This window comes from Zophobas morio, unplaced genomic scaffold, assembly GCF_036711695.1.
Source record: "Zophobas morio isolate AGI-343-1 ecotype UQ-CSIRO unplaced genomic scaffold, CSIRO_AGI_Zmor_V1 ptg000054l, whole genome shotgun sequence".
NCBI classification, from domain to species: domain Eukaryota; kingdom Metazoa; phylum Arthropoda; class Insecta; order Coleoptera; family Tenebrionidae; genus Zophobas; species Zophobas morio.
In genome coordinates this window covers 4,433,798-4,457,302 of record NW_026972159.1, presented here as the reverse complement: position 1 = coordinate 4,457,302, position 23,505 = coordinate 4,433,798, and the positions used below count along the sequence as shown (strand labels likewise).

General features: G+C 31.3%; 2 protein-coding genes across 2 annotated transcripts in view; both read right to left on the bottom strand.

Annotated features, from left to right (window-relative positions):
• Positions 1 to 2,820: 2,820 nt before the first annotated feature.
• Positions 2,821 to 23,505, bottom strand: part of LOC135142797 (cadherin-23-like) — a 45,331-nt gene continuing 24,646 nt past the window's right edge. The window contains exons 36-59 of the mRNA XM_064074543.1: positions 23,311 to 23,486; positions 17,450 to 17,618; positions 17,242 to 17,401; positions 17,045 to 17,189; positions 16,819 to 16,998; positions 16,645 to 16,766; positions 16,365 to 16,595; positions 16,193 to 16,318; positions 15,937 to 16,143; positions 15,482 to 15,889; positions 15,328 to 15,432; positions 15,069 to 15,273; positions 14,909 to 15,015; positions 14,699 to 14,862; positions 14,446 to 14,646; positions 14,235 to 14,399; positions 14,045 to 14,189; positions 9,678 to 9,782; positions 3,929 to 4,133; positions 3,769 to 3,875; positions 3,559 to 3,722; positions 3,306 to 3,506; positions 3,096 to 3,260; positions 2,821 to 3,050 (exon numbers count right to left, since the gene is read on the bottom strand). Coding sequence (XP_063930613.1) covers positions 2,903 to 3,050; positions 3,096 to 3,260; positions 3,306 to 3,506; positions 3,559 to 3,722; positions 3,769 to 3,875; positions 3,929 to 4,133; positions 9,678 to 9,782; positions 14,045 to 14,189; positions 14,235 to 14,399; positions 14,446 to 14,646; positions 14,699 to 14,862; positions 14,909 to 15,015; positions 15,069 to 15,273; positions 15,328 to 15,432; positions 15,482 to 15,889; positions 15,937 to 16,143; positions 16,193 to 16,318; positions 16,365 to 16,595; positions 16,645 to 16,766; positions 16,819 to 16,998; positions 17,045 to 17,189; positions 17,242 to 17,401; positions 17,450 to 17,618; positions 23,311 to 23,486 — 4,111 coding nt within the window. The 3' untranslated portion in view covers positions 2,821 to 2,902. The remainder of the gene's footprint in view (positions 3,051 to 3,095; positions 3,261 to 3,305; positions 3,507 to 3,558; positions 3,723 to 3,768; positions 3,876 to 3,928; positions 4,134 to 9,677; positions 9,783 to 14,044; positions 14,190 to 14,234; positions 14,400 to 14,445; positions 14,647 to 14,698; positions 14,863 to 14,908; positions 15,016 to 15,068; positions 15,274 to 15,327; positions 15,433 to 15,481; positions 15,890 to 15,936; positions 16,144 to 16,192; positions 16,319 to 16,364; positions 16,596 to 16,644; positions 16,767 to 16,818; positions 16,999 to 17,044; positions 17,190 to 17,241; positions 17,402 to 17,449; positions 17,619 to 23,310; positions 23,487 to 23,505) is intronic.
• On the bottom strand, positions 8,303 to 9,504 carry LOC135142897 (uncharacterized; the record flags this gene model as incomplete). Its single annotated transcript, XM_064074701.1, has 6 exons — positions 8,303 to 8,532; positions 8,578 to 8,742; positions 8,788 to 8,988; positions 9,041 to 9,204; positions 9,251 to 9,365; positions 9,419 to 9,504. Coding segments are annotated over 6 exons (879 nt in total), but the record flags the coding sequence as incomplete, so codon positions are not given.

Sequence of the window (23,505 nt, the reverse complement as noted above, 5' to 3'; positions counted from 1 at the left end):
ACGACAAAATGCGATAAAAAGGCAAAAGAAGTGTTGAAAAAAATAAAATAAAACAAAAAGGGGCAACAAAAAACAGGCGAAAAAAATTGTCAAACAGTGTTACCCAAAAGAAACATCAAAATATGCGACTCAAAAAAGGTAATACAAAAAAGGAGACAAAAAGCGCAAGAAAATGGCGTATAAAAGAAAGAGACAAAAGAACACAAAAATGAGGCAAAAACGACAAAAACACAGAAAGTGCGATAAAAATTAACATCAAAGGGCGACAAAAAAAATCAAAAGAAATAAGGCAACAGAAATATATAACAAAAAAATTCTAAAAAAAAAAAACGACAACACACATAAAAAAGAAAACGCCATAAAAAGGACATAAAACACAAAAAAGAGGCGACAAAAACCAGACGAAAATGTATCAAAAAAACTACAAAAACACAATTGAAAAACATGAGGCTTGAAAGGGACAAAAAGAGGCTAAAAAATACGACAAAAGAAGAAGATGAACAAGAAAAAGTGTTTAAAAAAGGACAAAAAACGTAATAAAAGATCGAAAAAATGCCTGCAAAAAGACCACAAAAATGCCTCAGAGAACCATAAAAGAGCCAAATTAAAAAACAAAAAAATTGACAAAATACGTTACCAAAAAAATGCTACAAAAAAAAACAACAAAAATAGCAACGAAAAAAGGTAAACGGAAAAGTTAGAAGAAAATAATAAAAGATCAAAAAAAATGTCAAACAAACAAAGCCATCTAAAAAAAAGCTTAAAAAAATGCAACTGAAAAAAGTCACACAAAAAGATGCCACAGAAGAGGAAAAAAAAAGACAAAAACGTGTTGGGCGATAAAAAAATGAGCCGAAAATCACGACAAAATGCGATAAAAAGCAGAAAAGGTGTTGAAAAAAACGCAATAAAAAAATGCGACCAAAAAAAGGGAACAAAAGGACCACAATAAAAAACAATTCATGGAAAAATACAAGACCAGGAATAAAAAACTACAGAAAAGGGGCTACAAGAAAGACTACAAAAATTGCAAAAAACAAGCAAGGGGAAAATATAATGAAAAAGTGTAAAAAGACGATAAATAGTCAAAAAACAACCACCATAAAACGGCCAAAAAATTGTCAAACAAAAACTGTCTAAAAGAAACGCCAAAAAATGCAACTGAAAAAAAATTACAAAAAAAGACGTCAAAAAAAGAGAATAAAGAAAAACCAAAAAATAAGGCTTATAAAAATAAAACAAGTGCCTTATAACGAAAAACGTCAAAAAAATGTAACCGAACTGACAAGAAAAAGCCTAAAAAAATGTAAGAGAAAAAATACAAAGAAAGTACAAAAAGGGGTAAAAAGAAGCTTGGAAAAAGGCAAATAAAGCAAAAAAATTGACAAAAAATACTACCAAAGAAGCAACAGAAGAAAGACCAAGAACAAAATTAAAAAATGACAAAAAGCGCTACCATAAAAAGGCTACAAAAAAGAGACGACAACTAAGACCACAAAAATGCGAAAAACAAACCACGAAAAAAAATAATCAAAAGAAAGTGATATAAAAGGATGACAAAAAAGGCCATAAAAAGCAGCAACACAAAAAAAGGCCGAAGCGTAAAAAAACGCGACTGAAAAAGGGACAGAAATATACCCCAAAGCAGAGAAAAAAAAGACCGAAAAGTTTAGAAATAAAAAGAAAAGAAAACAAGCCACAGAAATCACAAAAAAGCGAAAAACAACAAAAAAAAATGCGGTAAAAAATACAAAAAAACTCACAAAAATTCAACGAAAGATGGAAGCTGAAGAAATATAAAATAAACGCCACAAGAAAATGTACAGAAAAAAACGAAAAAAAAAAACCGACAAACAAAAGTGAATAAGCGAAAGACAGAAAAAATACCAAAAAAATTCACTGAAAAGGATACAAAATAGGCAGAAAACACAAAAAAAATCGCAAATAATCTACAAAAAATAAAAAAAAACGACAAAGATGACGACAATGACAAGAGTGTCAATAAAGAAAACTTAAAAGCACCAAAAAAAATGCTTCAAAAAATGATGACAAACAAGACGATAAAAACGCAAAAAAGCGCCGAAAAAAGTTAACAAAAAATCATCAAAAAGACAAAAAAAACGCCATAAAACGAGCAAAATTGTCTAAAAGAAGCGTCAAAAAATTGTAGCTGAAAAAGTTTCAGAAAGAGAAGAGAAAAAATATGAAAAAAATGTTCTAAAAAATAAAACAACCCATAAAAAAAACAACAAAAAGCTGAGAGAAAAATGTCAAAAAGGACCCCAAATAATTACCAAAAAGCGAAAAATCTAAAAAAAAGGAATAGAAAATATAACAAAGAAAGGTCACAAAAACAAGCGACTAAAAAAGCATCAAAAAATGCAACTGACGGAGGTGACACAAAAAGATGCCAAAGAAGAACAGGATAAAAAATCCAACACATGCTTTTAAAAGAGGCTAAGATACGCAACAAAATAATCAACAAAGAAGTGACCATGAAATACAAAAATAAGCACCAAAAAGTGCTAAAAAATTGCTATACAAAAAGGAACATAAAAAAAAAACGAAAAAACTAGGAGATAATTGTTAATTAAGTTTTTGCAATCGATAAAAGAAAATGTTGATTATTATCGATACCATCTTTATGATAACCTTGACATATTTTCAAGATTTTAGAGCACTTTATTTAACTTAAACTTAACCATTTTCTACTAATTTTCTTCAAAAAAAAAAAAACAAACTGTAATAGTATGGAACAAAAATAACCATGAGTGCTAACAAAATAATACAATCATGTTTTTAGCCAGTAAAACAATTCAATTTAATAAAAAAATGTATTTATACTATAATACAATACGATATTTACATATCTTAAATAAATAATACAAAATTAGGGATAAATCTACTCTATAACATTTTCTCTGTGCATCGACCCATCTCCGTCGAAATTAAATTTATCGTCATCCTCGATATTATATCTGTCGCCATCCCCAACATTAAATTTCTCGTCATCCTCAACTCCTATCAAGTCCGAATCACCACTGGTGACACTACAACCCAGGATTAACCTCAACTCTCACCCGTCTCGCTCTTACCTCCTCCGATCGATATCCTTGGTGTCAATTTCGTTGTTATACACCGGATTCGAGCCCTCCACTGCGTGTTTATTGGTAGTAGGAGCCGTAACTCCGGTCCTGTTCAACCCGGACTCCTGCGAGCCGAACTTCGTGTTGGACAACTTATCAATCCTCTGGTTCAAACTACAAAAAAATCAATTCGGTGCTAAAACAAAACTGTTTTCTTACGTCCGAGTTTTCAAGATGAACGCAATCAGAAGAATCAGACATAGCGACCCCAAAACTACCCCTACTCCGATAAGCCACGCTTTCAGCGTCTCCTCCATGTTGTTCGTAGTATCAGCTTCCGAGTCAAAACTCTGCAGGCTCAAACCGATCGCCAAAAACGCTCTCTGGAGTTGTCTGAAGAAGTTGGTGTCCGTGACTTTCCTGAAACCGACATGAAAAAATAACTGTCTTGGTGTTGAAGTTGAAGTTTTACTGGTAGATGTTGCTTGATTCTACTGGGGAGTTGTCGGTGGTCTTGACGAAGTAAATTGGAGCGTTTGTACGAGGGTTGTCGTTGACGGGATCTCCTTGTGTGGGGCTCAGCACTTTGCTGACGTAGCTCTCGTTTTTGAAGATTTCGTCCAAGACTGCGGTGGCCTGAAAAAGTAAGTTAGAGGAATTTGGGACTCGGTTTTGAACTAACGTTTTCTCTCAAGTTGGAGACGGTGTCGAGGTCGTTTTCAAAGGTAAATTTGACGAGGTTGCTATCCGTGACTAGGTAGATGTTGACTTGGGCTGTGTCTTGGTTGTCTGAAGGAAAATAGAGATTGTTAGTTGAATGTGGCGACTGTGGTGATCCTTACTTTCAGGAGCTTCGTCTGTAACTGATACATCTAGCGTGAAGTAGCCAGAGTATTTGGGATTTTGGGTGAAGATAGGCGCGATGTCACCACTAGAGGAATCAATTTTGAACGCATTTCCCAGAGCGGTTAAGTCTGCATTGGATCCAGTTGTTTTTGTTATACTGTAGACGAGTTTACCTTGACTTGTTGTGTCTGCATCAGTAGCCTGAAAATTATGGTTACAGATTATTACTTATTAGCACTAATTTTTAGGTCTTACTTGAACTTTTACCACTGAGAATCTGTGGTATCTGAAACCGTAAGCATCATACCGAAATAGTTCTTATCGGTGAAGACCGGAGCGTTGTCATTGGCATCGCCCACCTACCACAATTTGTTACTTATTAAAAAAAAAAGTATAAAAAAGCGACAAAAAAACCGTTTGGGGACAAAAAAGGAGATGAAAAACACTACAAAATACGATAAAAAAGGTAAAAAGGAACAAAAGAACGACAATTAAAAACAAGAACATATGACAAAATATGTGACCAAAAAAAGACTACAAAAAATAGCAAAAAAAAACAATCGACAGAAAAATGTAATCAAAAAGTGATAAAAAATTCTACAAAAAGGCCGCAAAAACGCCCGCAATAAAAAGGGCTAAAAAATTGTAAAACACAACTGTTTAAAAGAGGGACCAAAAAATGTGATTGAAAAAGGTAACAGAAAAAGATAAAGTAAAGAAGAATAAAAAAAGAATAAAATAAGGCTTTTAAAAATAAAACAAACTTCAACAAGCGAAAAACGACAACAAATTTGAAAAAGCGACAAGAAAATGCCAAAAAAGCGTCAAAAATGCGAGAGAAAAATACAAAGAAGCTGAAAAAAACCAAAGAAACAAAGAAAGGCCACAAACAAAATTACAAAATATGCACCCAAAGAGGCGACAACAAAAAAAGAGACGACAAAAGAGACTACAAAAATGCACAAAACAAGCGACGATAAAAGTATTAAAAAAAATGCTAAAAAAAATGTTAGAAAAAGGGCCACAAAAACCAGTGACACAAAGAAAAACAACAATAATCGTCAAATAAAACTGTCAAAAGCGTAAAAAAAGCGATGAAAAAAAGTGACAGAAAAACACGCCAAAGCAGAAAGAGAAAAACAAAAGAAAGGAAACAAATACAAAAAATACCGAAAAATTCCCCAAAGTTGGGATATAATAGGCTAAAAAACACCTAAAAAAGAGCAAAAAACCGACAAAATGGCGATAAATCACGAAAGAGCGAGAATAAAAAACATAAAAAAAAACACAAATATGCGTCAAAAAAATTACGAAAAAAGGTAAACAAAAAGCCATTAGAAAGACGACAAAAAGGCCGTAAAACGCGTTACACAAAAACTGACAAAAAATTGTCAAGAAGAATTGATTAAAAGAAATATGAAATAATGCAAGTGAAAAAAGTTACAGAAAAAGAGAGAGAAAAAAGCGACAACAAAACGTTGAAAATACAGTCAAAAAAGACCCCAAGAATTACAAAATAAGCGAAAAGAATAAAAAAGAGAATGTGAACAAAAAGACGATAACAATACCACAAAGAAACGACGAAAAAAATCTAAAAAAGTAACAGAAAACAAACAGGGGCAACAAAAAACCCGCGAAAAAACCGTCAAATAATATTACCTAAAAGAAACATCAAAATTAGCGACTGAAACAATATAATACAAAAAAAGAGACAAAAAACGCAAAAAAACGGCGTCTAAAAGAAAAAGATAAAAGAACTGACAAAAAAAGAGACAAAAACGACAAAAACACAGAAATTGCGATAAAAATTAACATCAAAGGGCGACAAAAAAAGTCAAAAGAAATAACACAACAGAAATAAATGACAAAAAAAATTCTTAAAAAAACAACAACAAAAGGAAGCGACAAAAACCAGACGGAAATATATCAAAAAAACATCAAAAAACAACCGAAAAAACTGAACCTTGAAGGGAACAAAGGGAGGCTAAAAAATACTACAAAAGAAGAAGAAGAAGTAGAAGAACAAGTGTTTAAAAAATGACAAAAACGTAACAAAAGATCGAAAAAATGCCTCCAAAAAGACCACAAAAATGCCTCAGAAAACCATCAGAGCCAAATTAAAAAACAAAAAAATTGACAAAATACGTTACCAAAAAAATGCTACAAAAAGAGAGGTTACAAAAAAAAAAACAACAAAAATAGCAACGAAAAAGGTAAACGGAAAAGTTAGAAGAAATAAATAAAAGGTCAAAAATAATGTTAAACAAACAAAACCATCTAAAAAAAAGCTTAAAAAATGCGACTGAAAAAAGTCACAGAAAAAGACGCCACAGAAGAGGAATAAAAAAGACAAAAACGTGTTGGATGATAAAAAAATGAGCTGAAAAACACGACAAAATGCGATAAAAAGCAAAAAAGGTATGAAAAAAACGCAATAAAAAAATAACAAAAAAAAGGAACAAAAGAACTACAATAAAAAACAAAACATGGCAAAATACATGACCTGAAATAAAAAACTACAAAAAAGAGACTACAAGAAAGACTACAAAAATTGCAAAAAACAAGCAAAGGGAAATATAATGAAAAAGTGATAAAAAAGACGATAAATAATCAAAAAACAACCACCATAAAACGGCCAAAAAATTGTCAAACAAAAACTGTCTAAAAGAAGGGTCAAAAAATACAACTGAAAAAAAATTACAGAAAAAGACGTCAAAAAAGAGAATAAAGAAAAACAAAAAAATAAGGCTTATAAAAATAAAACAAGTGCCTTATAACGAAAAACGTCAAAAAAATGTAACCAAACTGACAAGAAAAATCCTCAAAAAATGTGAGTGGAAAAATACAAAGAAAGCGCAAAAAAGGGGTAAAAAGAAATTTGGAAAAAAGGCAAATAAAGCAAAAAAATTGACAAAAAAATACTACCAAAGAAGAAAGACCAAGAACAAAATTCAAAAATGACAAAAAGCGGCAATTAGAAAAAGTGACAAAAAGCGCTACCATAAAAAGGCTACAAAAAAAAAGACGACAACTGAGACCACAAAAATGCGAAAAACAAACCACGAAAAGAAATAATCAAAAGAAAGTGATATAAAAAGGATGACAAAAAAGGCCATAAAAAGCAGCAACACAAAAAAGGCCGAAGCGTAAAAAAACGCGACTGAAAAAGTGACAGAAATAGACCCCAAAGCAGAGAAAAAAAAGACCAAAAAGTTTAGAAATAAAAAGAAAAGAAAACAAGCCAAAAAAAGCACAAAAAAGCGAAAAAACAACAAAAAAAAGCGGTAAAAAAATACAAAAAAACTCACTAAAATTCAACGAAAGATGGATCAAAATAAGCTGAAGAAATATAAAATAAACGCCACAACAAAATGTACAGAAGAAAACGAAAAAAAAAAACCGACAAACAAAAGTGAATAAGCGAAAGACAGAAAAAATACCAAAAAATTCACTGAAAAGGATACAAAATAGGCTGAAAACACAAAAAAAATCGCAAATAATCTACAAAAAATAAAAAAAAACGACAAAGATGACGACAATGACAAGAGTGTCAATAAAGAAAACTTAAAAGCACCAAAAAAATGCGCCAAAAAATGATGACAAACAAGACGATAAAAACGCAAAAAAGCGTCGAAAAAAGTTAACAAAAAAATCATCAAAAAGACAAAAAAAACGCCACAAAACGAGCAAAATTGTCTAAAAGAAGCGTCAAAAAATTGTAGCTGAAAAAGTTTCAGAAAGAGAAGAGAAAACATATGAAAAAAATGTTCTAAAAAATAAAACAACCCATAAAAAAAACAACAAAAAGCTGAGAGAAAAATGTCAAAAAGGACCCCAAATAATTACCAAAAAGCGAAAAATCTAAAAAAAAAGGAATAGAAAATATAACAAAGAAAGGTCACAAAACCAAGCGACTAAAAAAGCATCAAAAAATGCAACTGGCGAAAGTGACAGAAAAAGATGCCAAAGAAGAACAGGATAAAAAATCCAACACATGCTTATAAAAGAGGCTAATATACGCAACAAAATAATCAACAAAAAAGTGACCATGAAATACAAAAATAAGCACCAAAAAGTGCTAAAAAATTGCTATACAAAAAGGAACATAAAAAAAACGAAAAAACTAGGAGATAATTGTTAATTAAGTTTTTGCAATCGATAAAAGAAAATGTTGATTATTATCGATACCATCTTTATGATAACCTTGACATATTTTCAAGATTTTAGAGCACTTTATTTAACTTAAACTTAACCATTTTCTACTAATTTTCTTCAAAAAAAAAAAACAAACTGTAATAGTATTGAACAAAAATAACCATGAGTGCTAACAAAATAATACAATCATTTTTTTAGCCAGTAAAACAATTCAATTTAATAAAAAAATGTATTTATACTATAATACAATACGATATTTACATATCTTAAATAAATAATACAAAATTAGGGATAAATCTACTCTATAACATTTTCTCTGTGCATCGACCCGTCTCCGTCGAAATTAAATTTATCGTCATCCTCGATATTATATCTGTCGCCATCCCCAACATTAAATTTCTCGTCATCCTCAACTCCTATCAAGTCCGAATCACCACTGGTGACACTACAACCCAGGATTAACCTCAACTCTCACCCGTCTCGGTCTTACCTCCTCCGATCGATATCCTTGGTGTCAATTTCGTTGTTATACACCGGATTCGAGCCCTCCACTGCGTGTTTATTGGTAGTAGGAGCCGTAACTCCGGTCCTGTTCAACCCGGACTCCTGCGAGCCGAACTTGGTGTTGGACAACTTATCAATCCTCTGGTTCAAACTACAAAAAAATCAATTCGGTGCTACAACAAACCTGTTTTCTTACGTCCGAGTTTTCAAGATGAACGCAATCAGAAGAATCAGACATAGCGACCCCAAAACTACCCCTACTCCGATAAGCCACGCTTTCAGCGTCTCCTCCATGTTGTTCGTAGTATCAGCTTCCGAGTCAAAACTCTGCAGGCTCAAACCGATCGCCAAAAACGCTCTCTGGAGTTGTCTGAAGAAGTTGGTGTCCGTGACTTTCCTGAAACCGACATGAAAAAATAACTGTCTTGGTGTTGAAGTTGAAGTTTTACTGGTAGATGTTGCTTGATTCTACTGGGGAGTTGTCGGTGGTCTTGACGAAGTAAATTGGAGCGTTTGTACGAGGGTTGTCGTTGACGGGATCTCCTTGTGTGGGGCTCAGCACTTTGCTGACGTAGCTCTCGTTTTTGAAGATTTCGTCCAAGACTGCGGTGGCCTGAAAAAGTAAGTTAGAGGAATTTGGGACTCGGTTTTGAACTAACGTTTTCTCTCAAGTTGGAGACGGTGTCGAGGTCGTTTTCAAAGGTAAATTTGACGAGGTTGCTATCCGTGACTAGGTAGCTAGGTAGATGTTGACTTGGGCTGTGTCTTGGTTGTCTGAAGGAAAATAGAGATTGTTAGTTGAATGTGGCGACTGTGGTGATCCTTACTTTCGGGAGCTTCGTCTGTAACTGATACATCTAGCGTGAAGTAGCCAGAGTATTTGGCATTTTGGGTGAAGATAGGAGCGATGTCGCCATTAGAGGAGTCGATTTTGAACGCAGTTCCCAGAGCGATTAAGTCTGGATTGGATCCAGTTGTTTTTGTTATATTGTAGACGAGTTTATCTTGACTTGTTGTTTCTGCATCAGTAGCCTGAAAAATATGGTTATAGATAATTACTTACTAGGAATAATTTTCAGGTCTTACTTGAACTTTTACCACTGAGGCATCTGTGGTATCTGAAACCGTAAGCATCATACCGATATAGTTCTTATCGGTGAAGACCGGAGCGTTATCATTGGCATCGCCCACCTACCACAATTTGTTACTTATTGAAAAAAAAGTATAGAAAAGCGACAAAAAAAAACGTTTGGGGACAAAAAAGGAAATGAAAAACACTACAAAATACGGTAAAAAAGGTAAAAAGGAACGAAAGAACGATAATAAAAAACAAGAACATATGACAAAATACGTGACCAAAAAAAGACTACAAAAAATAGCAAAAAAACAATCGACAGAAAAATGTAATCAAAAAGTGATAAAAAAAATCTACAAAAAGGCCTCAAAAACGCCCGCAATAAAAAGGGCTAAAAAATTGTAAAACACAACTGTTTAAAAGAAGGACCAAAAAATGTGATTGAAAAAGGTGACAGAAAAATACAAAATATAGAAGAATAAAAAAAGAATAAAATAAGGCTTTTAAAAATAAAACAAGCTTCAACAAGCGAAAAACGACAACAAATTTGAAAAAGCGACAAGAAAATGTCAAAAAAGCGTCAAAAATGCGAGAGAAAAATACAAAGAAGCTGAAAAAAAACAAAGAAACAAAGAAAGGCAACAAACAAAATTACAAAATATGCACCCAAACAGGCGACAATTAAAAAAGAGGTGACAAAAGAGAGTACAAAAATGCACAAAACAAGCGACGAAGAAAGTATTCAAAAGAAAATGCTAAAAAAAAATGTTAGAAAAAGGGCCACAAAAACCAGTGGCACAAACAAAAACAACAAAAATCGTCAAATAAAACTGTCTAACAGAAGCGTAAAAAATGCGATGGAAAAAAGTGACAGAAAAACACGCCAAATCAGAAAGAGAAAAAACAAAAGAAAGGAAAAAAATACAAAAAATACCGAAAAATTCCCCAAAATTGGAATATAATAGGCTAAAAAACACCTAAAAATGAGCAAAAAACCGACAAAATGGCGATAAATCACGAAAGAGCGAGAATAAAAAACATTAAAATACCACAAATAAGCGTCAAAAAAATTACGAAAAAAGGTAAACAAAAAGCCATTAGAAAGACGACAAAAAGGCCGTAAAACGCGTTACACAAAAACTGCCAAAAAATTGTCGAGCAAAATTGATTAAAAGAAGTATGAAAAAAATGCAAGTGAAAAAAGATACAGAAAAAGAGATAGAAAAAAGCAACAACAAAACGTTGAAAATACAGTCAAAAAAGACCCCAAGAATTACAAAATAAGCGGAAAAAATAAAAAAGAGAATGTGAAAAAAAAGACGATAAAAATACCAGAAAGAAACGACGAAAAATATCTAAAAAGGTAACAGAAAACAAAAAGGGGCAACAAAAAACAGGCGAAAAAATCGTTAAACAATATTACCTAAAAGAAACATCAAAATATGCGACTGAAAAAGGATAATACAAAAAAAGAGACAAAAAACGCAAAAAAACGGCGTCTAAAAGAAAGAGACAAAACAACTGACAAAAAAAGAGGCAAAAACGACAAAAACACAGAAATTGCAATAAAAATTAACATCCAAGGGCGACAAAAAAAAGTCAAAAGAAATAAGACAACAGAAATATATGACAAAAAAATTCAAAAAAAAAACGACAACTAAAGGAGGCGACAAAAACCAGACGAAAATATATCAAAAAAACATCAAAAAACAACCGAAAAAATGAAGCTTGGAGGGAACAAAGAGAGGCTAAAAAGTACAACAAAAGAAGAAGAACAAGAAGTAGAAGAAAAAGTGTTTAAAAAAGGACAAAAAACGTAACAAAAGATCGAAAAAATGCCTCCAAAAAGACCACAAAAATGCCTCAGAAAACCATCAGAACCAAATTAAAAAACAAAAAAATTGACAAAATACGTTACCAAAAAAATGCTACAAAAAGAGAGGTCACAAAAAAAACAACAAAATTAGCAACGAAAAAAGGTAAACGGAAAAGTTAGAAGAAAATAATAAAAGGTCAAAAAAATGTCAAACAAACAAAACCATCTAAAAAAAAAGCTAAAAAAAATGCAATTGGAAAAAGTCACACAAAAAGACGCCACAGAAGAGGAAAAAAAAAGACAAAAACGTGTTGGGCGATAAAAAAATTAGCCGAAAAACACGACAAAATGCGATAAAAACAAAAAAGGTGTTGAAAAAAACGCAATAAAAAAATAACAAAAAAATTCGACCAAAAAAAAGGAACAAAAGAAGTACAATAAAAAACGAAACATGGCAAAATACATGACCTGAAATAAAAAACTATAAAAAAGAGACGACAAGTAGGACCACAAAAATTGGAAAAAAGAAGCAAGGGGAAAATATAATGAAAAAGTGATAAAAAAGACGACAAATAATCAAAAAACAACCACCATAAAACGGCCAAAAAATTGTCAAACAAAAACTATCTAAAAGAAGCGCTAAAAAATGCAACTGAAAAAAATTACAGAAAAAAAGAGAATAACGAAAAACAAAAAAATAAGGCTTATAAAAATAAAACAAGTGCCTTATAACGAAAAACGCAAAAAAATGTAACCAAACTGACAAGAAAAAGCCTTAAAAAATGTAAGAGAAAAAATACAAAGAAAGCGCAAAAAAGGGGTAAAAAGAAGTTTGGAAAAAAAGGCAAATAAGGCAAAAAAATTGACAAAAAAATACTACCAAAGAAGCAACAAAAGAAAGACCAAGACAAAGACAAAGGTGACAAAAAGCGACAATTAAAAAAAAGTGACAAAAAGCGCTACCATAAAAAGGGTACAAAAAAGAGACGACAACTAAGACCACACAAATGCGAAAAACAAACCACAAAAAAAAAATAATCAAAAGAAAGTGTTATAAAAAGGATGATGAAAAAGGCCATAAAAAGCAGCAACACAAAAAAAGGCCGAAGCGTAAAAAACGCGACTGAAAAAGTGACAGAAAGAGACACCAAAGTAAAGGAAAAAGAGACCAAAAAGTTTATAAAAAAAGAAAACAAAACAAACCACAAAAAGCGCAAAAAAGCGAAAATACAACAAAAAAATGAGGCAAAAAATACAGAGAAGTTCACAAAAATTCCCCGAAAGGTGGATGAATATAGGCTGAAGAAATATAAAATAAACGCCACAAGAAAATGTACAGAATAAAACGAAAAAAAAAAACGACAAACAACAGCGAGTAAGCGAAAGACAGAAAAAATACCAAAAAAATTCACTAAAAAGGATACAAAATAGGCTGAAAACACCGCAAATAATCTATAAAAAATAAAAAAAACGACAAGAATGACGACAATGACAAGAGTGTCAATAAAGAAAACATAAAAGCACCACAAAAATGCGTTAAAAATGATGACACACAAGACGATAAAAACGCAAGAAAGTGACAAAAAAAAGTAAACAAAAAATCATCAAAAAGACAAAAAAAAGGCCATAAAACGAGCAAAAGTGTCAAAAAATTGTAGCTGAAAAAGGTTCAGAAGAAGAAGAGAAAAAATATGAAAAAAATGTTCTAAAAAATAAAACAACCCATAAAAAGAAACAACATAAAACCGAGAGAAAAATGTCAAAAAGGAACCCAAATACTTACAAAAAAACGAAAAAATTGAAAAAAAGAAAGGAATAGAAAATATAACAAAGAAAGGTCACAAAAACAATCGACTAAGAAAGCATAAAAAAATGTCAACTGACGAAAGTGACAGAAAAAGATGCCAAAGAAGAACAGGATAAAAAATCCAACACATGCTTTTAAAAGAGGGTAAGATACGCATACGCAACAAAACAATCAACAAAAAAGTGTCCACGAAATACCAAAATAAGCACCAAATAGTGCTAAAACATTGCTATACAAAAAAAAAACACACAAAAGAAACGAAAAAACAGAGAGAACAAGCAAAATAGACGAAAATAAAACGACAAAATAGGGTAAAAAAAAGAGCGATATAAAAACACCAAGAGAAAGTGGTATAAAATATGAATACACTGATATACCTACCACAAATATAGATCTATTCTATATTGTGGTTTGCCTAACAAAACTAGGAGATAACTCTTATCAAGTTTTTGCAATCGATAAAAAAAATGTTGATTATCGATACCATCTTTATGATAACCTTGACATATTTTCAAGATTTTAGAGCAGTTTATTTAACTTAAATTTAACCATTTTCTACAAATTTTCTTCAAAAAAAAAAATCAAACTGTATTAGTATGGAACAAAGATAACAACCATGAGTGCCAACAAAATAATACAATCATTCTTTTTAGCCAGTAAAACAACTCAATTTAATAAAAAAATGTATTTATACTATAATACAATACGATATTTACATATCTTAAATAAATAATACAAAATTAGGGATAAATCTACTCTATAACGTTTTCTCTGTTCATCGACCCGTCTCCGTCGAAATTAAATTTGTCGTCATCCTCGATATTATATCTCTCGCCGTCCCCGACATTAAATTTCTCGTCATCCTCAACTCCTATCAAGTCCGAATCGCCACTGGTGACACTACAACCCAGGATTAACCTCAACTCTCACCCCTCTCGCTCTTACCTCCTCCGATCGATATCCTTGGTGTCAATTTCGTTGTTATACACCGGATTCGAGCCCTCCACCGCGTGTTTATTGGTAGTAGGAGCCGTAACTCCGGTCCTGTTCAACCCGGACTCCTGCGAGCCGAACTTGGTGTTGGACAACTTATCAATCCTCTGGTTCAAACTACAAAAAAAATCAATTCGGTGCTACAAAAAAATAGTTCTCTTACGTCCGAGTTTTCAAGATGAACGCAATCAGAAGAATCAGACAGAGCGACCCCAGAACTACCGCTACTCCGATAAGCCACGCTTTCAGCGTCTCCTCCATGTTGTCCGTAGTATCAGCTTCCGAGTCAAAACTCTGTAGGCTCAAACCGATCGCCAAAAACGCTCTCTGGAGTTGTCTGAAGAAGTTGGTGTCTGTGACTTTCCTGAAACCGACATGAAAAAATAATTGTCTTGGTGTTGAACTTGAAGTTTTACTGGTAGATGTTGCTTGATTCTACTGGGGAGTTGTCAGTGGTCTTCACGAAGTAAATTGGAGCGTTTGTACGAGGATTGTCATTGACGGGATCTCCTTGTGTGGGGGTGAGCACTTTGCTGACGTAGCTCTCGTTTTTGAAGATTTCGTCCAAGACTGCGGTGGCCTGAAAAAGGAAGTTAGAGGAATTTGGGACTCGGTTTTGAACTAACGTTTTCTCTCAAGTTGGAGACGGTGTCGAGGTCGTTTTCAAAGGTAAATTTGACGAGGTTGCTATCCGTGACTAGGTAGATATTGACTTGGGCTGTGTCTTGGTTGTCTGAAGGAAAATAGAGATTGTTAGTTGAATGTGGCGACTGTGGTGATCCTTACTTTCGGGAGCTTCGTCTGTAACTGATACATCTAGCGTGAAGTAGCCAGAGTATTTGGCATTTTGGGTGAAGATAGGAGCGATGTCGCCATTAGAGGAGTCGATTTTGAACGCATTTCCCAGAGCGATTAAGTCTGGATTGGATCCAGTTGTTTTTGTTATACTGTAGACGAGTTTACCTTGACTTGTTGTGTCTGCATCAGTAGCCTGAAAATTATGGTTACAGATAATTACTTACTAGTACTAATTTTCAGGTCTTACTTGAACTTTTACCACTGAGGAATCTGTGGTATCTGAAACGGTAAGCATCATACCGATATATTTCTTATCGGTGAAGACCGGAGCGTTGTCATTGGCATCGCCCACCTACCACAATTTGTTACTTATTGCATTTAAATCTAAACCGACCACTTACGTCAACGGTCAAGTAAAATCTAGTGTCTTCTATAGCATCAGGTTTAATAGCCGGCCCGTTCGAAGACTGGATAACTAGATCGTAGCTCTGAGTCTGTTCATAATCCAGTTCTTGTTTAAGCGTCAACAATCCAGTTTTCTGGTCAAGTTCAAAAATGCTTTCATCACCCGTTTTCAGTAAGTAGTACACTGGTAGGTCATCAGGAAGGTCTTTGTCCGAATACGTAGCATTCTCCACCTGGTAGGTTAGCCCCTTTTGATTTTCTGTGAAATTTGTTCTGCCTTCGTGGTTAGTGAAAATGGGATCCGTTCTTATTTTGTCGAAGATGCCCATATTGAAGGTTACGATTTTCGAAAAAGCTGCACTTCCCTGAATCATCGCGTCACTAATTGTTGCATTAATGGTCAACTAAAAAAAAGTTTCAGAAGTGGAATTTTAAACCTAACCGAAATTACAGGGAAGAGTTGTTTTTCGAAGCTGCTGGTCTTCATCTGTAATTCTCCTATTGAATTTCCAGATGACTTGAGATAGAAAAGGTCTGCGTCGTCTTTAACAATTTTCAAGTCCAGGAGAAATTTCTGTCCTTGTTGATCTGTTGCATTAATAGCGTCCATGTAAGTGATTCCATCGAACATAAGAAGTGCAGTGTAGGGAGTTTGCTCCTACAATTAATTATTCTTAATTTGTGTCCATGCTTGTTCTACTACGTACCGGTTGCAAATAATAGGTTTTTCCTTCTTTGGGGGAAATAAACGCAGGTTCTTCAAAGTTGTATTTTGCCACTTCTATAGTAACGTCAACGTCACTCGTCAGTGGAGACTCTCCCTTGTCAGTCAACTAAAACAACTCCTATGAAAGTATTCATCACAAAACTGATACATACGCTGATGGTTAGAACCAAATTTCCATAGTAATTCCTTAGATTCTCCAAATTCAAGGTCAAAATTCCTTCGTTGTTGTCACCCGTTTCGATAACGAAAAGATCCTGTGGAGGATCGTTCTGCGCTATGCCATCAACATTTCTTTGGATTTTCGAGATTTTCACAAACTCAATTTGCGAATTGGGGGTATCTGGAGCGTCTTCATCTTTTCCGGAAAGGGTGATTTTAGTGTTCTGAAAACGATCATTAACCTTCAACTAAAATCCGCTATATTGAACCCACTTTTGCTGTATTTTCGTTCTTCCCCGTGATAACAGTGTTATTGATAGTGGGGGCGTTGTCGTTGATGTCGTCCAAAATGATAGTGATTCTGGGAGGGGGACTGATAGGATTTGAAGTAGGCCCTAAATCAAAATTCGTCACAAAATCGACAAAAAGCGCCTATCTTGGTAATACCTTGACGCTGCGGATCATCGTAGCAGTTCAGATCAAAGACAAACTCTGCTAGCGTTTCTCTGTCGAGATCGACTCCTTCGAGCAAAAACACTTTAATTTCATTGTCTACTATCATAAATCGGTTTGTAACGTCTAAGGTCGTTGACGGCGCGAATGAACATGCCACCGTGTGGTAAGCCTCTGAAAGAAACAATAAGCGTTTTTGATTGCCGACTTTAGTATTTACCATCTCTGTCGATGTCCTTTGGCTCCAAAATGACTACACTTGAACCATTAGCACTATTGTCGCCGTTCGGAGTTTCCGCGATATGTTTGGTGTAGTCGTCCATCGTCGGAGCGTTGTCATTTGTGTCAATAATATCAACAGTTATCTGGAAAATTGTTTGGGTGTTTACATATTTTCCACAAAAAGGTTACGCATACCGTGACTGGAGTCTCGTGTTTTCCATCAGTGACTGTAACTGTATACTTAAGGCTGTCCCTTTTAGGGTCATCGCAGTCTATTTTGTCGTAGCTGACTTCGATTATTCCCGTGGTAGGGTCAATAGTGACCCAGTCTTTGGGTGTATCCGCGTCAGCGCTCCTAGAAACACCGTTTTGATTAAGTCGACAATTATAAAGCAGAACTTACTCAATTGAGTAAGTCAAGTTGTTTCCAATATCCGCATCCGTGGCCACTGGGGAAGTGATGCCTGTTCCCAGGGCGGCGTTTTCGGTAACTTGGCGCTTGACTGTCTCAGTTCCCTCAGGAAAAACGGGTGCGTTGTCGTTCTCGTCTTGGATGCTGATGACGATTAAAGCTGAAACAAAAAATTGAGAATTTTTAGATTTTACAGTTTTTCGATTTGAAGTTTCTTGAGTTTTCAATTTCAACTTATTTAAATTTTTTCTTTTCTCGATATGCAATTCTTAATTTCACATCTTTGCTGTTTCTTCAGTTTTACGATATGCAACCCTTTCGGTTTTTTTAATTATTCTGTTTTTCGATTTTATAATTTTGGATGTATCAATTTTTAGATTTTCGAGTTTCAGTTCTTTGTTTCGGTTTTTATTTTCATTATTTTTACAATTTTTCAATTTGCATAGATTTCATTTTTAATTTTTTAATTTTTCGGTTTTTCCAATTTTGGCTTTTTAGATTTTAAAACATTTTTATTTATTTATCAATTTCTCAATTTTTCCATTTTTAATTTTTCAAATTTTCGATCTTTCGGTGCTACAGTTTTCCGATTTTACAATTTTCTATAATTTTATGATTTTTCGATTTTTCAGTTTTTGGGATTTCCAGTTTTTCGATTCGATTCGTTTTTTGTTCTTTCCAGTTTTCGGTTAATTAATTTTTTGGATGGTTTTTCGTTTTTCAATGTTTCGATTTTTCGTTCCTTCACTTTTTCGATTTTCAACTTTTCAAATAAAAAAATGGGAAAACTGCGTAATTGTAAAACTGAAAAATCAAAAAAGAAAAATCGAAAAAGTAATTAAAAACTGAGAAACTTAAAAATCGAAAAAATGCAAAATCAAAAAATTGAAAATTGAAAAACTGAAAAATCGGATAATTGAGGAGCCCAAAAATTTCAAAATTGAAAAGTTTAAAAATTGGAAAATCGAGGAATTGAAAAATCAAAGGTGGAAAATTTGAAGAATTGAATAAATAAAAAATAAACATTGAAAAATAAAGGAAACGGAAAAGGGAAAAATGGTGATACAAAATCGAGAAAATGAAAACTAACAAATCGGGAAACTGAAAAATAAAAAACTAGATCTTGAAAAATTGAGGATACGAAAAATTGAAAAAATAATTAAATTTTCAATTTTTCGACATTCAGTGTTTCTAATTTACAATTTTTCGGTTCCAATTTTTCGATATATAAATTTTTTATAATTTTTAAGTTTCTCGATTTCTAGTTTTTCAATGTTTCAATTTTTTGATTTTTCAGTCTTTTCAATTTTTCCATTTTTCAATTTGAGTTTCTCGAATTTTTAATTTTTCAGTTTTTCGATTTGCAATTTTTTTGTCGTTTATTTATTTCCATAATTTTTAGAGTTATTTGATTTTTCAACGTTCTGATTGAATAATTTTTTGTTTTTTCAATTTCAATATTATCAATTTTTCATTTTTTCTGTTCCTTCAGTTTTAATTTTCATTCGATTTTATGACTTTTTGATGTTTTAATCTTTTGATTTTCAACTTCTTAATTTCAATTTTTTATTCTCTTCATTTTTTTCAATTTGTGGGTTTCTCAATTTTCTAATTTCACAATTTGTCTTGTTTTAATGGCAAATATTTTAATTTTTGGATTTTTCAATTTTTGGATTTGCAATATTTAGATTTTTTAATTTTTTGTTTTTCAGTTTTAGATTTTGAATTTTTCGTTTTCGTGTCTAATTTGCATCTAATAATAATTATAATTTTTAAAATTTTTCACGTTTTCAATTTTACCATTTTAGAAGTTTTCCATTTTTCAGTTAGTGGTTTTAAAATTTTTTTTAATTTATTCAATTTTTAATGTTTCAATTTTTCGATCTTTCATTGTTTACAACTTTGACAATTCTATAATTTTTAAATTTTTCACTTTTTCGGCTTCCCAATTTTTCGATTTCTTCTTTCTTCGTTCCAATTTAAAGGTTAACTAATTTTTTTCGATTTTTCATTTCTTCACTTTTTCGATTTTCTAATTTTTCGTTTTTTCAGTTCAAATCAAAACTCCGAAAAATCTAAAACTGGAAATCAAGAATTTGAAAAATTGAAGATATGAAAAATTGAAAAATCCAAAGATTAAAAGCTGAGAAAAATTGCAAATTAAAGAAACCGGAAAATCGGATAATTGACGAATCCAAACATTTTAAAATTGAAAAGTTTAAAAATTAGAAAATCGAGAAATTGAAAAATCAAAAGTGGAAAATTTTAACAAATGAATAATCAAGAAATAAACTTTAAAAAAATAAAGGAAAATTAAAATTTAAAAATATGAAAAATGAAAATTTAAAAATCGGGAAAATGAAAAATAAAAGTCAAGATCTTGAAAAATTGAGGACATGAAAAATTGAAAAATCGAAAAATTAAAAACTGAGAAACTGGAAAATCAAAAAATGAAAAATTATAACACCGAAAAATTGAAAACCAAAAAATTCAAAAAACTGAAAATTTAAAAGAATTAATATTGCAAAAGGAAAAAATGCTGATATAAAAAAATTGTAAAATCGAAGAAAATGGGAAACCGAAAAAATTAAAAAAATTGATTTCGGATAATTTATTTTTTGATGATTTTGATTTTCCGATTTTTCAATCTTTACACTTTTTCAATTTTCCAACATTTGAATTTTTCCATTTTAGATATTGCAATTTTTCGATTTGAGTTTCTCGAGTTTTCAGTTTTTAATTTTTCACTTTTCGGATTTTCAATTTTCGCGTGGTTTTTTTATTTTCTTGATTTCTTTAGTTATTCGATTTTTCTATGTCCTGATTTAATTTTTTTTTTCCAGTTTCAATGTTATCAATTTTTCATTTCTTTAATTTAGGGATTTGCAAGTTTTGAATTTTTATTTTTTTCTGTTCCTTCAATTTGCAATTTTTCGAGTTTCCATTATTTAATTTTTCACTCTTTCGATTTTCTAACTTTTGGATGTTTCAGATTTTTGATTTTGCCATTGTTTGATCTGCAATGTCATGAGTTTTCAATTTTCTGTTTTTCGATTTAGGTTTTTCAATGTTCTGATTTTATAATTTGTCTTTTTTCAATGCGATTTTTTTTAATTTTTCGTTTTTTCAACTTTTCAAATAAAAAAATGGGAAAATTGCGAAATTGATAAATCAAAAATGAAAAGACCAAAAAGTGTGAAATCAAAACTTTGAAAAATCTAAAACTGGAAATTAAGAACTTGAAAAATTGAAGAAACGAAAAACTGAAAAATCGAAATATTAAAAACAGAAAAACTTAAAAATCAAAAAATCTACAAACTGAAAATTAAAGTAATTGGGAATTCGCATAATTGAGGAATACAAAAATTTCAAAATAGAAAGTTTAAAAATTGGAAAGTCGAGGAACTGAAAAATCGAAGATGAAAAATTTAAACAAGAAATAAACTTTAAAAAATAAAGGAAACGAAAAATGAAAATTTAAAAATCGGGAAAATGAAAAATAAAAGTCAAAGTTTTGAAAATTTTGAAAATTGAGACATTGAAAAATTGAAAAAATTAAAGCTGCCAAAACGAAAATGGTGATATTAAAAAAATTCAATTCTTCGATTTGCAATGTTTCATTATTTCGAGTTTTCATTTTTTAATTTTTCCCTTTTTGAATTTTTCGATTTTTCTGTTTTTTATTTTTTCCGGAATTTTAATTTTTCGATTTTCCAATTTTTCGATTTTTCAACTTCTCAAATTAAAAAATGGAAAAATTGAAAATTGAAGAAATTGGAAAATCGGATAATCGAGGAATGCAAAAATTTCAAATTGAAAAGTTTAAAAATTAAAAAATCTAAAAATTAAAAATCGAAATATTGAACAAATGGAAAACTCAAAAATCGAAAAAAATCGAAACATTGATATTGAAAATTTTAAAAACCGAAAAATTGAAAAACTGAGAAATCTAAAAGAGAGGAGTCGAAAAATTGAAATATCGAAAAATAGATCTTTCTAAAATAAAAAAAAATTGAAAAATTGAAAAGCAGAAAAATCGAAAAATCTAAAATTTAAGATATCAAAAATATAAAATTGGGGAATCAAAAAATAAAAAAATTAAATAATCGAAAAATTGAAGTAAAGAGATCGAGAAATCGGAAATCAAAGTCGAAAATTCGAAAAATTGAAAAATACAAAAATATCACAAAATTAAAATATCGGAAAATTGATAATTCGAAAAATTGAAAAATTGAAAAATTAGAAAACCCTAAAACTGAAACATTGAAAAATGGAAGAATCAAAAAGTAGAAAAACTGAAAAATCGAAAAATTAAAGATTAAAAAATTAAGAAAACAAACCTGAAAAATTGGAAAAATGAACAATTGATAAATTGATAAAGTCGAAAAATTGAAAAACGCCAATACTGAAACATTAAAAAATTGGGAATTAAAAAAACTGAAAAATTGAGAAAACGAAAGTCGAAAAATCAAATTTAAAAAATCAAAAAAACAAAAACTTCAAATACCGAAAAATAAAAAAATCGATATATTGAAGAATCGGAAAACTGAAAAATCGAAAAAAATCGAAACGTTGAAACCAAAAATGTTAAAAACCGAAAAATCGAAATATCGAGAAATTGAAAAATAATAAAATAGATGCATCTGAAATAAAAAAAAAACGAAAAACTGAAGAATAGAAAAATTAAAAATTAAAAAAACTGAGAAACTCAAAGCCTGAAAATTTGGACAAATGAAAAATGAAAGAATCGAAATAATGTAAAATCGCAAAACTAAAAAATCGAAAAATTGATAAATCGAAAAATTGGAAAATTGGAAAACGCCAAAACTTCATTCAAAAATCGAGAAATCCAAAAGTCAGAATTCAAAAATTTTAAAAATCGAAAAACCTAAAAAATCGAAAAAATGCAAAATCAAAAAATCTACAAACTGAAAGTTAAAGTAATTGGGAAATCGCATAATTGAGGAATACAAAAATTTCAAAATTGAAAGTTTTAAAATTGGAAAGTCAAGGAACTGAAAAATCAAAGATGAAAAATTTTAACAATTGTATGAACAACAAATAAACTTTAAAAAATAAATGAAACGAAAAATAAAAATCAATGTTTTGAAAATTTTGGAAATTGAGAAATTGAAAAATTGAAAAAATTAAAGCTGCAAAAACGAAAATGGTGATACTAAAAAATTCGATTCTTCGATTTGCAATGTTTCATTTTTTCGAGTTTTCATTTTTAATTTTTCACTTTTTGAATTTTCTGAATTCTGGATGTTTTAATTTTTTTATTTTGCAATTGTTTAATTTGTTGTAATAGATATTTAAGTTCCGCAATTTTTTGTTTTTCAATGTTTCGATTTTTCGTTTGTTCACTTCTTCGATTTTCTAATTTTTCGATATTTCTGTTTTTTATTTTTTCCGGATTTTTAGTTTTTCGATTTTCCAATTTTTCGATTTTTCAACTTCTCAAATAAAAACATGGAAAAATTGAAAATTGAAGAAATGGGAAAATCGGATAATTGAGGAATGCAAAAATTTCAGATTGAAAAGTTTAAAAATTGGAAAATCGAGAAATTGAAAAGTCAGAGATGGAAAGTTTGAATAATTGAACAAACAAAAGCTAAACTTGGAAAAAATAAAAGAAACAAAAAAAAAACGAAAAAAATGGAGTTAAAATAAATATATGTATGCAATGTTTTTTTTTGTAATGTAAAGTACGGATTGTACAGACGGCAGACATACAGACAGACATACAGACAGACATACAGACAGACAGACAGACAGACAGACAGACAGACAGACAGACAGACAGACAGACAGACAGACAGACATACAGACAGACAGACAGACAGACGTACCAGAATCAGTGCCATCTCCTTCTTCTTGGTTTTTATCAGTCACGACAAGCGTTATGTACAGATTATCAAAAACTTCATAGTCTGGAGTGCTGGCTTTCTGGGTTTCTTTGATACTGAGCTTTGCAGTCACTACCTTGCTGTTATCAGGATCAGGAACAGTTTCCACATTGATGCAACTAAAACAAATGTTAACCA